The sequence below is a fragment of the Spea bombifrons genome, chromosome 5 (assembly GCF_027358695.1).
Source record: "Spea bombifrons isolate aSpeBom1 chromosome 5, aSpeBom1.2.pri, whole genome shotgun sequence".
Lineage (NCBI taxonomy): Eukaryota > Metazoa > Chordata > Amphibia > Anura > Pelobatidae > Spea > Spea bombifrons.
In genome coordinates, this window is record NC_071091.1 from 4,898,619 (window position 1) to 4,911,248 (window position 12,630).

Below are 12,630 nucleotides of genomic sequence, written 5' to 3' on the forward strand. Positions count from 1 at the left end.
TCTAATTCTGAATTAAGTTACAAAATTTAAATTCAGCAGAGAAGGTGGAACAGCATCTTTAATAAAATACTCGGATTGCCTGATTTTGGTGCTTAGAAGATAATATCCAACATTCAGCCTATTTTTTTTTTGTGAAAGGAGGGTTTATATTATATTTTGAAAAAATAAGTAATTTCCTTAACAAACGTCCCATACATTGTTCAGTATGTTTATAATGTGCACTATTTTAACAAACTGTGTGTTTATGGCCATGTCTGAGTCCGGAACGTGGAGCAAGTATGTCGAGTAAGTATTCATTTTATTCTCTTTTCAATTTTGTTATTTTTCATTATTCATGATAAAAAGCCACGAGAAACACAATATGTCTTCATTTATTCATTTATTTATTTTTGTAAACAATTGAAATGCGTTATATTTGGGAGTTTGTAAGGATTGTAATGTCCAGCAGAAGACATGAGAAGTAGCAAAATAATGATCTCTGGAAGTAGTTTCATTCATTTACAAATTAATAGATGAGTGTGGATGAAGGAATGGACTTGATGTAAGAGATTGCCAATTGGGCTTCCCTTGAAGACCCGGAACTAGTTTTATGAGGATCTTATAGGAACTTGTCAAATCTTGTGAGGTTCTAGGTTCTAGATTAGGGTAACCTGATGTTTTCCTTAACCAGAGACACATAAAAGATAAACCATGAAGGGCTGTGATGATTTTAATCAATGGGAATGTGATTTGGTTTCATACACCCTCCGTAAATTCCAAATGGACTTTTGACTTGATACTTTAAGTTCCATATGGACGTACCACCATAAGTTTCATATGGACGTATCTTCATGAGCTCCATATGCACGTACCTTCATAAGTTCCATAAGGAAGTAGCACCATAAGTTCCATATGGACGTATCTTGACGAGTTCCATATGCAGGTACCTTAATAGGTTCCATGAGAACGTACCACCATAAGTTCCATTAGAACCTACCACCATAAGTTCCATAAGGACATAGAACCATAAGTACCTACCTTCATAACGTCCATAAGGACGTACATTCATAGGTTCCATAAGGACATACCGCCCCAACTTCCATAAGAACGTACCACTATAAGCTCCATAAAGATGTAGAACCATAAGTTCTATAAGAACATTCTACTATACGTTCCATAAAGATGTACTGCTATAAATTCTGTAATTACCTACCTTCTTACGTTCCATAAGGACCTACCACCAGCAGTGCTATAATGAGAAGCCACTGCATTGGTTCCATTGGGACTTCTTTGACTTTCATGAGTTGAACATCTAGCTGAACAGCTTTTGGATGAAAGTCATTTTGGGAAGACTTTACCATATTTCTATGACTCTGTATCCCTCCATCTTTATGCACCTGATATATTTCCGGGATTGTAACGTCACGGTTTGCCCAGAAGTTAATCATACTAATTTCTAAGCACTGGATTATCGGCTGAATGCCTAAATCTTGGAACATGTTCGAATTTGTAGAATGATCTCTATATTTAGTTTTTTTTTTAAAAAAAATTGACTGCAAATATTCATCTATTCTGACATTAAATGGTGTTCTAATATAATGCTTTGCCAGGGTTTGCTTGTCTTTTGAGCTACACTCATCACGTAAGTAAACCCAATACCCACCTCGCTGCCATCTCACGCCATCTGGCAAACCCACCGGTCATACAACATAATAGAGAAATGGAGAGATTTTGAGCTGCGTTCACTATAAAAAAACCCAGAAAGTCTAATGCTTGTGTCATTAAAGTGAGAACTCCAAATGGCTAATATGCTGCTGCCTGCGCTGTAAAGAGTAATAACCCCCAGCGCTGTATACAGTAATTTACCCCCTGAGCTGTATACAGTAATAACCCCCCCTGAGCTGTATACAGTAATATAACCCCCAGCACTGTATACAGTAATATAACCCCCAGCGCTGTATACAGTAATATAACCCCCCAGCACTGTATACAGTAATATAACCCCCAGCGCTGTATACAGTAATGTAACCCCCAGCACTGTATACAGTAATAACCCCCAGCACTGTATACAGTAATATAACCCCCAGCGCTGTATACAGTAATATAACCCCCAGCACTGTATACAGTAATATAACCCCCAGCGCTGTATACAGTAATATAACCCCCCAGCACTGTATACAGTAATATAACCCCCAGCACTGTATACAGTAATATAACCCCCCCAGCGCGGTATACAGTAATGTAACCCCCCAGCACTGTATACAGTAATATAACCCCCAGTGCTGTATACAGTAATATAACCCCCAGCACTGTATACAGTAATATAACCCCCAGTGCTGTATACAGTAATATAAGCCCCCAGTGCTGTATACAGTAATATAACCCTCCCAGTGCTGTATACAGTAATATAACCCCCACCCCTGTATACAGTAATATAAGCCCCCAGTGCTGTATACAGTAATAAAAAACTTTTGAACGTCAGTGTGTATTTAATTTTTTTATATAAATTATAACATCCCATCAATTAAAGGAAAATTGTTATGAAATAAAACGCCATGTGCATTTTTGAGGTAGGATGCTGGTTTTGCTTCCCTTCTAAATATAAACTAGTTTTGGAATAGTCTTTTCCTAATCTACACAAACAAATACATTTACGCTTTTGTTTATTTTGAAGTCGGAACAAATGTCCGATACGCCATTAAAAATAATAATAATAATTAAAAAAAAACAATAATGAATAAAGGTTTGTTTTGAGCCGGCAGTGGTTTGGCAAACATCAGCTGCACTTATTGGCTTATCTCATCGCAGTCAACAGACGGGGGGGGGGGGGAGAATGCCCCCGGGTTATATTGGCAATTTTAGTCCAAATCACAGCCGCAAACAGTTATAAAAGAAAGGCACCAATTTTTAGATGTTGTAGAAGAAAAACTCAGCGCTCATCTCTGATTGTAGGATCCTTCATTGGAACTGGGGTTAGGGTGAATGATGTATAAGGTATGGTGTGTGAATGATGTATAAGGTATGGCGTGTGAATGATGTATAAGGTATGGCGTGTGAATGATGTATAAGTTATGGCGTGTGAATGATGTATAAATTATGGCATGTGAATGATGTATAGGGTATGGCATGTGAATGATGTATAGGGTATGGTTGGAGAATGATGTATAGGGTATGGCGTGTGAATTATATATAAGGTATGGTGGCTGAATGATGTATAAGGTATAGCGTGTGAATGATATATAAGGTATGGTGTGTGAATGATGTATAAAGTATGGTCGGTGAATGATGTATAAGGTATAGCATGTCAATGATGGATAAGGTATGATAGATGAATGATGTATAAGGTATAGCATGTCAATGATGTATAAGGTATGGTGGGTGAATGATGTATAAGGTATAGCGTGTGAATGATGTATAAGGTATGGCATGTGAATGCTTTGTTGCCAATAACTCATTCTCATACAAGGTCAGCACCTTATGGGTTGGAATGATTCCAGGTCTTTTGGCATGTGACAGATCCTTCATTACATCCTCGAGTGAGAATCAAGCAATCATATGTCTTACAGCTTGACCTGAGAGCAGTCTGGAAATAAGTATGAGTTCATTAGGCTGATTACCTGCCCGGGGCAGAAAGACAGCGGAAATGTTGCCTCCTTCAAGAACTGTGCTTAGAATGCATATTAGAATGTTCTGCACGAGAGATCAGTAGAACGCATACAGTACGTCGTGCTACGGTGAGGATTATATAGACGAGACCGACGACTGATTAAGGTTTGAGTCTTTGCAGCAGGAGAAACTGGGGGACTTGACGGGGGCCGACAGATTCTCTGTTGACAAGACCACCCTAAAAGTGTATCGTTTTTTGCGCATGCACCACGTGAACTTTGCCATTGAGCATTTGCCAGTCTGGTCGTCGGGACCATCACATCAAATTCAGGACTGTGGAGGGAGCTGATTGTGATCAGATATATTGAGATACTCGTAAAGTATGATCTTTGGAGAAATATTCTGCGCAGGTCTCGGAGGTCTGTTTACACGGTGTGAATGAATGTATGGGGGGGGATCTGCAGAGGAAACCAGTTCAGCTTCACAAATACACCGGTCCACCCACACGCTGCTCTGATTAGTCGTCCGTTCATTTTACAATCAGTGAGAGAACACTGCAGACGTCTCTCCAACCCCAGAGTGAATCAGCAGGGCCCAGAGATGTATGTTATAACATGTGTAATAATCATCCATACAGGAAAACAGAGTTTGGGAGTATGTAGTCTTTGATGTATCCTATATTTGTCCTGTGAATATTTTGTATACTTTACTGAGAGTGTGGTAGATAAGTGGAACAGCTTCCCGGTAGAAGTGGTAGAGGGTAATACAGTGAGGGGATTAAACATAAGCAGGGTAGACATACGGCTCCTGAATCTAAGACGAGACCAACGACTGATTAAGGTTTGAGTCTTTACAGCAGGAGAAACGGGCGACTAGATGGGGGCCGGCAAATTCTATGTGTTTTCATATTCCATATTAATTGTTAATTTATATTATATTATATTTATAATTTGATTGTTAATTTATGTTCATTCATACACGCAAACTGACGGTATTAAGTAGGTTAAATGTAGGTTTTAGTATCTTTTTTTACTGGAAAGTACAAAATGGTAAAAAAAAAGTTCCCTGTTCATGAAACCTCTAGAGGAAACCCAGAAATGATCCAGCCTACTGCAGGCCGTGTCAGCGCTGAACGGGTTAAATATCGAGGCCTGTCGTGTCTGGATACATATGTTGCAGGGAAAGATCAATTTTAATTACGTTTAGGGAAAATTCGTAGGGCAGAGGAAAACTCAGATCCGTAATCGAACGATAAATGCGGGTCAGGATCGTAGCGCTTTGTAACTCCTTCAGTGCCAGCTGAGGGCACCCCCCCCACACGGCACACATAGGGTTAAGCGGGTCTGCCACCGAACAGGACTTCACCGCAATAAATAGAGTTTTTAAAAGAAATACACTCTGTTCTAGGAATGGCTCAGCACCGGACACGTTGCCACAATTTCAGTCTGAGAATGATGGGAGTTGTGGTCACTATGTATCCCGGCTTATTAAGCACATGGGAGTTGTAGTCCGCAGCCTGAGCCGTGACAGGGATGAGGTTGTTACTTAAGCTGCAGCAGATTGTTTGCATTTTTTTATTTTTTGATTGAGCATGATGGGAGTAGTCCGGAGTCTCCTCGATGCCAGCATTGCTTCATATCCCCACTCAGCTTAATGGGAGTTGCAGTCCTCATCCTCCACTATGCAGTTAGTTGAGGGCTTCTGTATATCATTTCGCGCAGTCTTAGCATGATGGGAGTTGCAGTTCACAGCGGTGCCAGGAGTTCCATACTTCCCGTACGAGAGGGACTTACCTGCCTCGGGACAGCTGGGAGATATGATTGCTATTCCCCGTATTACACCTCCGGATTGAAGGGCCCGGGCCCCGGCGAGGCTTCCAGGCCGCGCTTCCCTATGTGGGCTGCGCTCGTTAATGAATTGATTTCCAAGACGCGGCGCTCAGGCTTGATCTAATTCCCGGCAGCCCGTACGGATGTGTTCGTACCGGAGCTTTCATTCATGCGCAGATTAATGAACTCAACACGGGCGAAGCATCAAACAGACACAACTTAACTCTCTGCAGCATGCGCGTGGATAGCAGTAAAGCGGTATCTGCGCGGTGCGAAGGCAATCGCCATCAAACTGTGTCTATCATGGCATAGTAACCCCTAACCCCTAGGACGCTCATGGCTCCCGATTATCCCAGCATTTCCAGTCTGTCGTAGTAGGGGTTACATTTCTAGTAAATGGAATAGTTTTGGGGTCCTTGCCCATTGTCCCCCCTTAGCCATTTAAACTTCTGAATATCCTGGGGTGAAATAAAATATTGATTGATAAAGAGGGATTAATAAATGTATACTGGCGGCCGTGGGGTCTCCAGTAGATACATGGAGGTGCATAAGCAGTGGCAAAAGGTGGCACCAACCCCCCAAGCCCCCCCCCCCAAAAAAAACTGTTCCACCTTCTTTGCTGAATTCACTACTTTTATCACTAAATGCAGCATTAAAGACGTCACTCCTTGTACCGTGGAACGCCCCAAACTTCCCCAGGAATAATGACTAAATCTTGTAAAAATGTGTTTCAGTCCTTATTTTTCCCGGGAACACTTAATCGGCATCTGACGCAAAAGCAGGCGCTGATTGGTTGTTGTCGTGATCAATGAAAAGTTACTTAAAACAAAGTTCTGTGTTTTGTGCGATTACGAGGAAGAAATCACGTTTGAGTTTGTTTTTATAATGAAAGACTTAAATAAGGGAAGGAATTGGCCAATTGGATTCTCCGGATTCTCTCTGCGGCCGTCTGTGAAGTCCTTGACCTGTAACGACTGACTTTACTTTTTCTTCCCCGCTCAGGTACACGTTCACCGGTATTTATACTTTTGAATCACTGATAAAAATCCTGGCACGAGGATTCTGCTTGAAAGAATTTACTTTTCTCCGGGACCCATGGAATTGGCTGGATTTCAGCGTTATCGTCATGGCGTGAGTTATACCTTCTTCTGGTAACCTGTTCCTTAACTGCGGGGCCACCATCAGAAATCTTAGGGGCCCCGACACAAATATAAAGCCTGGATCCCCATGCCCCTCCCATCAGACCGCCCCCATGTCCATCCTATTGCCCCGCCCATAACTTCTTAACTAATCCCTACTTCCATATTATTATTAATATAGTCATTATTATTAACTATTCACCTGCCTAGGGGTTTGTCAGACACAGTTTGGAAATAATCAATGTGTTGAGTCTTGGTCTCATAAAATAAATGGAACAAATAATTATTATACAACAATTTGAAATTAAGTTTTTTTAAGCTTCTATATATATAAAACAAAGTGTGTTTTTTGATAATTCCCTTGAAAAAAAATTCTTATGCATTATTATGTTATTATATGCTGTGCACATGCTAGACTCCTCAAGTGACAAATATATAAATACATATATATATATCACACACACTATGGTTTAAAGTTTTGAGGTCACTTAGAAATGTCCTTTTCTCCATTAAAATAACATGAAATCCAGCGCAGACGGGGTTAATGTTGTAAATTACTATTTGAGCTGGAAACTGCTGATTTTTTATGGAATCTCTTCATAGGCGTACAGAGGCCTTTTATCACTCCCATCACTCCTGTGTTCCAATGGCCCTTTATCACTCCCATCACTCCTGTGTTCCAATGGCCCTTTATCACTCCCATCACTCCTGTGTTCCACTGACCCTTTATCACTCCCATCACTCCTGTGTTGCAGTGGCCCTTTATCACTCCCATCACTCCTGTGTTCCATTGGCCCTTTATCACTCCCATCACTCCTGTGTTCCAATGGCCCTTTATCACTCCCATCACTCCTGTGTTCCAATGGCCCTTTATCACTCCCATCACTCCTGTGTTCCACTGACCCTTTATCACTCCCATCACTCCTGTGTTCCAATGGCCCTTTATCACTCCCATCACTCCTGTGTTCCAATGGCCCTTTATCACTCCCATCACTCCTGTGTTCCAATGGCCCTTTATCACTCCCATCACTCCTGTGTTCCACTGACCCTTTATCACTCCCATCACTCCTGTGTTGCAGTGGCCCTTTATCACTCCCATCACTCCTGTGTTCCATTGGCCCTTTATCACTCCCATCACTCCTGTGTTCCAATGGCCCTTTATCACTCCCATCACTCCTGTGTTCCAATGGCCCTTTATCACTCCCATCACTCCTGTGTTCCACTGACCCTTTATCACTCCCATCACTCCTGTGTTCCAATGGCCCTTTATCACTCCCATCACTCCTGTGTTCCAATGGCCCTTTATCACTCCCATCACTCCTGTGTTCCAGTGGCCCTTTATCGCTCCCATCACTCCTGTGTTCCATTAGCCCTTTATCACTCCCATCACTCCTGTGTTCCAATGGCCCTTTATCACTCCTATCACTCCTGTGCTCCAATGGCCCTTTATCACTCCCATCACTCCTGTGTTCCAATGGCCCTTTATCACTCCTATCACTCCTGTGTTCCAATGGTCCTTTATCACTCCCATCACTCTTGTGTTCCATTGGCCCTCTATCACTCCCATCACTCCTGTGTTCGCTGATCCAAGTTTAAACCCTTTTTGTAATTATGTTGCAGCCAGAAATTTCCTTGTTTTCCATGAAAACAGCTCAGTGACCCCAAACTTTTGAGCTGTAGTGAATATATATATAATCTGATAAGAAGGAATAATTAATACTGATTTAGGGATCTGCGGCTGCCGGTTTGCCCGGTGTTATCACGGCACGTCACGTGTTATCAAGCGACAGTCGTATGTAGCGTGTGGCAGGAAGCATGGATCACATCATGCAGCGTCGCTGATTCATCCAAACGTTTGACTCAGAGACCAAAACAGGCTGATGTATTTCACTAATTAGAGATAAAATTAATTAGGGGCAAAAGTTCGAGTTTCTGGTTCAGTTAAAATTCTTGGCTCGCATCCCAAAATCCTGTTAACATTCGAGTGAAAGAGTGAAATGACTTCCGTTTATGACTTCAAGATTCATGTTTTTGGCACGTAGAGTTTTTTGGGAATATCACACGGAACGGCCAGCTCGGGGTTTCCTCTGAGATGAGAAAATCCTCGTTCCGGCGGACGTTCTAAATGAGCGGACCCTGAGACTCCTGGAATATTAACCCTTTAATAGCCCATAGTGAAGATTCTATGTATTGACTCACCTAATGTGTCACCCAAATGGCTCTAATACCGGCCCTCAGGGAAACCCTGACTTCTCTTTATTTAAAGATACACTTAACTGAGTCACCTGCATTCAAGCAGGGATATCAACCATAACATACTGGGAGCAAAAGCACCAACTGGGAGTCTTATATATGAACACATCGGGGGGGGGAATAGCAAGGAGTCATCTCCAGACTGTGTGACCCCGAGAATCTGCCCCTTCACCCCGAGATTGGGGCAAAAACCCTGAAAGTTTACACGCTAATCCTGTTAGTTTGCGGCCTAAACTGCCTAAGCTGCCGCGGAGCCTCTTTATAAGAGGAACTGCCAATCACTATCACGACGTACAGTCACGACGCAGGACAGCAATTAGCAAGGATTTCCTTGACCTGCCGATACGGCCATCGGCCAATAGATATATCTCAGTCTGACTGTAATAACTACGAGAGTTCATTAAAAGTAACAAATGGTGACGAAGTATCAATCAATCAGCCTAAAAAAGGACACATTTTAATTAACTCATCAGCTGTAACAAACCTGCCAAGTGGCCCTAGTTAGCAGGGACAGTCCCTAACCCCTGATGCCACTGCAGCAGAAGCTCACCGAGGTTAACCCTTCATAATATATATATTGAAGTCAAGGAGCTGAGAACACAGCTCTCCGTTTAGTGAATAAAGCACTGAGCGGTATCTCGGCGTTTCAAACCCTGTCCTTGCCTGATATGTTTTTGTGATTACAGATACGCCACCGAGTTTGTGGACCTGGGCAACGTGTCAGCGCTGAGGACATTCAGGGTACTCCGGGCACTGAAAACTATTTCGGTCATTCCAGGTGAGAAAGGGGTTAAATCCGGGTTTTTACCGCAGACGCGTGATTCCCGCTGACCCTGGGCCGCGGCTGCGACGTTTGATAAACGCTGAATAAATATGACTTATATGGACCCCGGACATTAAAGGGTTAATCATTTTTTTTATTAGTAGGGCTAATAAGACAATTTATAATAAAAAATGATTAAAAAAATATACTCATTTTAGCATAACAGGAAAGTAAGTGACTCCATTCGAATGATATTTTATTTGAAATGATTATAATTTATCCTGATTTATTGATAATGAAACATTGGCCTCGAGGGTCTTCAGCTGGAATCGAACCGGCAGGAGAGACCTCCGAGGGTCCGGAAACGCACGCGACTTTACATCGTTTCGTATGTCGGCCCAATTAAAGACATCAACCTGGGGGACTCCGGTTACAACACAGACATAAAAATACTATCATGCTATATAAATGGACGAGAGGATTTAAGTAGCGAGTGCTGAATGGGGCAGGGCATTGGTAGGGCAGAAGCACCTCTGACATCACATCTGTGTTGTGATGTCATTCTTGAGTTCTGGGGAGAAGTAACCCTGCATGTTAATCTGTACGTATCATTCATTTTAACCACATCGTACAGCATGGAAAACGGTGGAAAAGCCAATTCCGCTGCTATAGCAAGGGGGCCTCTAAGCCAATCAGAGCCCTTTTCTTTGTAGAAAGTACAAACCATCCGGCCCCCGTCTAGTCTGCCTGTTTCTCCTAGCTGTAAAGACTCAAACCTCAGTTGTTGGTCTCGTCTTAGATTCAGGAGCCGTATGTCTATACCATGCCTGTTTAATCCCCTCTACCACTTCTGCTGGTAGGCTGTTCCACTTATCTACCACCCTCTCAGTAACTAAGTTGACCAAATGGAAGCGGCGTAATTAAAGGAACAGTCGTGTCCATTTTGTGGGATCAGTAAAGGAAACAGTTTTTCACCTATGGGCGACTATAGAAATAGAAATGTATGACTGGGAGACCCCCTGTTCCCAAGAGCTTGCAATCTATATGCTATTGTCTGTGTCTTGTTACACGCAGATAATTCCGTGTCCTCAGATGGAACGCGTGTCTCTCCCCGCTTTGTTCCTCCCCGCTATTACCTGCTGATTCACGGCACGATTGATTTTCTCTGCTGTTTTGCTCTCCAGAGGAAAGCCATGTTTTGAAACAGAAGCAAAAAAAGAAAGAAGGAGAGAAGGAGAGAAGGAGCTGCCGTTGCATATTTATAGAGGGGAACCGGCGAGGGCCGCCTAATAATCACACTCTGCATAAATAATAACGGGGGACTAATTGGATTGTAGAGCGGCTGGGAGGTGGGGGGGTCGCTAACTACCCCCCCACCCCCACCCCGGGGGAATCTTCAGCATCAAAAACTAAAAGCTCAGATTCTGCAGACAAATCCCGCTTGGCCTCCACATAACCCGAGCGGCAAAAACAGACTGCGTGCGTAATAATGTCCTGCCCCCAGCGCTGTATACAGTAATATAACCCCCCCAGCGCTGTATACAGTAATAACCCCCAGCGCTGTATACAGTAATATAACCCCCAGAACTGTATACAGTAATATAACCCCCAGCACTGTATACAGTAATATAACCCCCAGCGCTGTATACAGTAATAACCCCCAGCGCTGTATACAGTAATATAACCCCCAGAACTGTATACAGTAATATAACCCCCCAGCGCTGTATACAGTAATATAACCCCCAGCGCTGTATACAGTAATAACCCCCAGCGCTGTATACAGTAATAACCCCCAGCGCTGTATACAGTAATATAACCCCCAGAACTGTATACAGTAATATAACCCCCCAGCGCTGTATACAGTAATATAACCCCCAGCGCTGTATACAGTAATAACCCCCCCAGCACTGTATGCAGTAATAACCCCCCCGCACTGTATACAGTAATAACCCCCCAGCGCTGTATACAGTAATATAACCCCCAGCGCTGTATACAGTAATAACTCCCAGCGCTGTATACAGTAATATAACCCCCAGCGCTGTATACAGTAATAACCCCCAGCGCTGTATACAGTAATATAACCCCCAGCACTGTATAAAGTAATATAACCCCCAGCGCTGTATACAGTAATATAACTCCTAGCACTGTATACAGTAATATAACTCCTAGCACTGTATACAGTAATATAACCCCCCAGCGCTGTATACAGTAATATAACCCCCAGCGCTGTATACAGTAATATAACCCCCAGCGCTGTATACAGTACTATAACCCCCAGTGCTGTATACAGTAATATAACCCCCAGCGCTGTATACAGTAATATAACCCCCAGCGCTGTATACAGTAATTACCCCCAGCGCTGTATACAGTAATATAACCCCAGCGCTGTATACAATAATAACCCCCCAGCGCTGTATACAGTAATATAACCCCCAGCGCTGTATACAGTAATATAACCCCCCAGCACTGTATACAGTAATAACCCCCCAGCGCTGTATACAGTAATATAACCCCAGCGCTGTATGCAGTAATATAACCTCCAGCGCTGTATACAGTAATATAACCCCCAGCGCTGTATACAGTAATATAACCCCCAGCGCTGTATACAGTAATATAACCCCCAGCGCTGTATACAGTAATATAACCCCCAGCGCTGTATACAGTAATATAACCCCCCAGCGCTGTATACAGTAATATAACCCCCCAGCGCTGTATACAGTAATATAACCCCCAGCGCTGTATACAGTAATATAATCCCCAGCGCTGTATACAGTAATATAACCCCCCAGCGCTGTATACAGTAATATAACCCCCAGCGCTGTATACAGTAATATAACCCCCAGCGCTGTGTACAGTAATATAACCCTCAGCGCTGTATACAGTAATATAACCCCCAGCACTGTATACAGTAATATAACTCCCAGCGCTGTATACAGTAATATAACCCCCCAGCGCTGTATACAGTAATATAACCCCCAGCACTGTATACAGTAATATAACCCCCCAGCGCTGTATACAGTAATATAACCCCCCAGCGCTGTATACAGTAATATAACCCCCA

The 12,630-nt window shown here is 42.9% G+C and overlaps 1 protein-coding gene across 1 annotated transcript in view; it reads left to right on the forward strand.

Annotated features, from left to right (window-relative positions):
- LOC128496409 (sodium channel protein type 5 subunit alpha-like) overlaps positions 1–12,630 on the forward strand; it is a 153,155-nt gene that overhangs the window by 45,142 nt on the left and 95,383 nt on the right. The window contains exons 4-6 of the mRNA XM_053466022.1: positions 196–285; positions 6,417–6,545; positions 9,493–9,584. Of these exons, the coding sequence (XP_053321997.1) occupies positions 196–285; positions 6,417–6,545; positions 9,493–9,584 (311 nt within the window). The remainder of the gene's footprint in view (positions 1–195; positions 286–6,416; positions 6,546–9,492; positions 9,585–12,630) is intronic.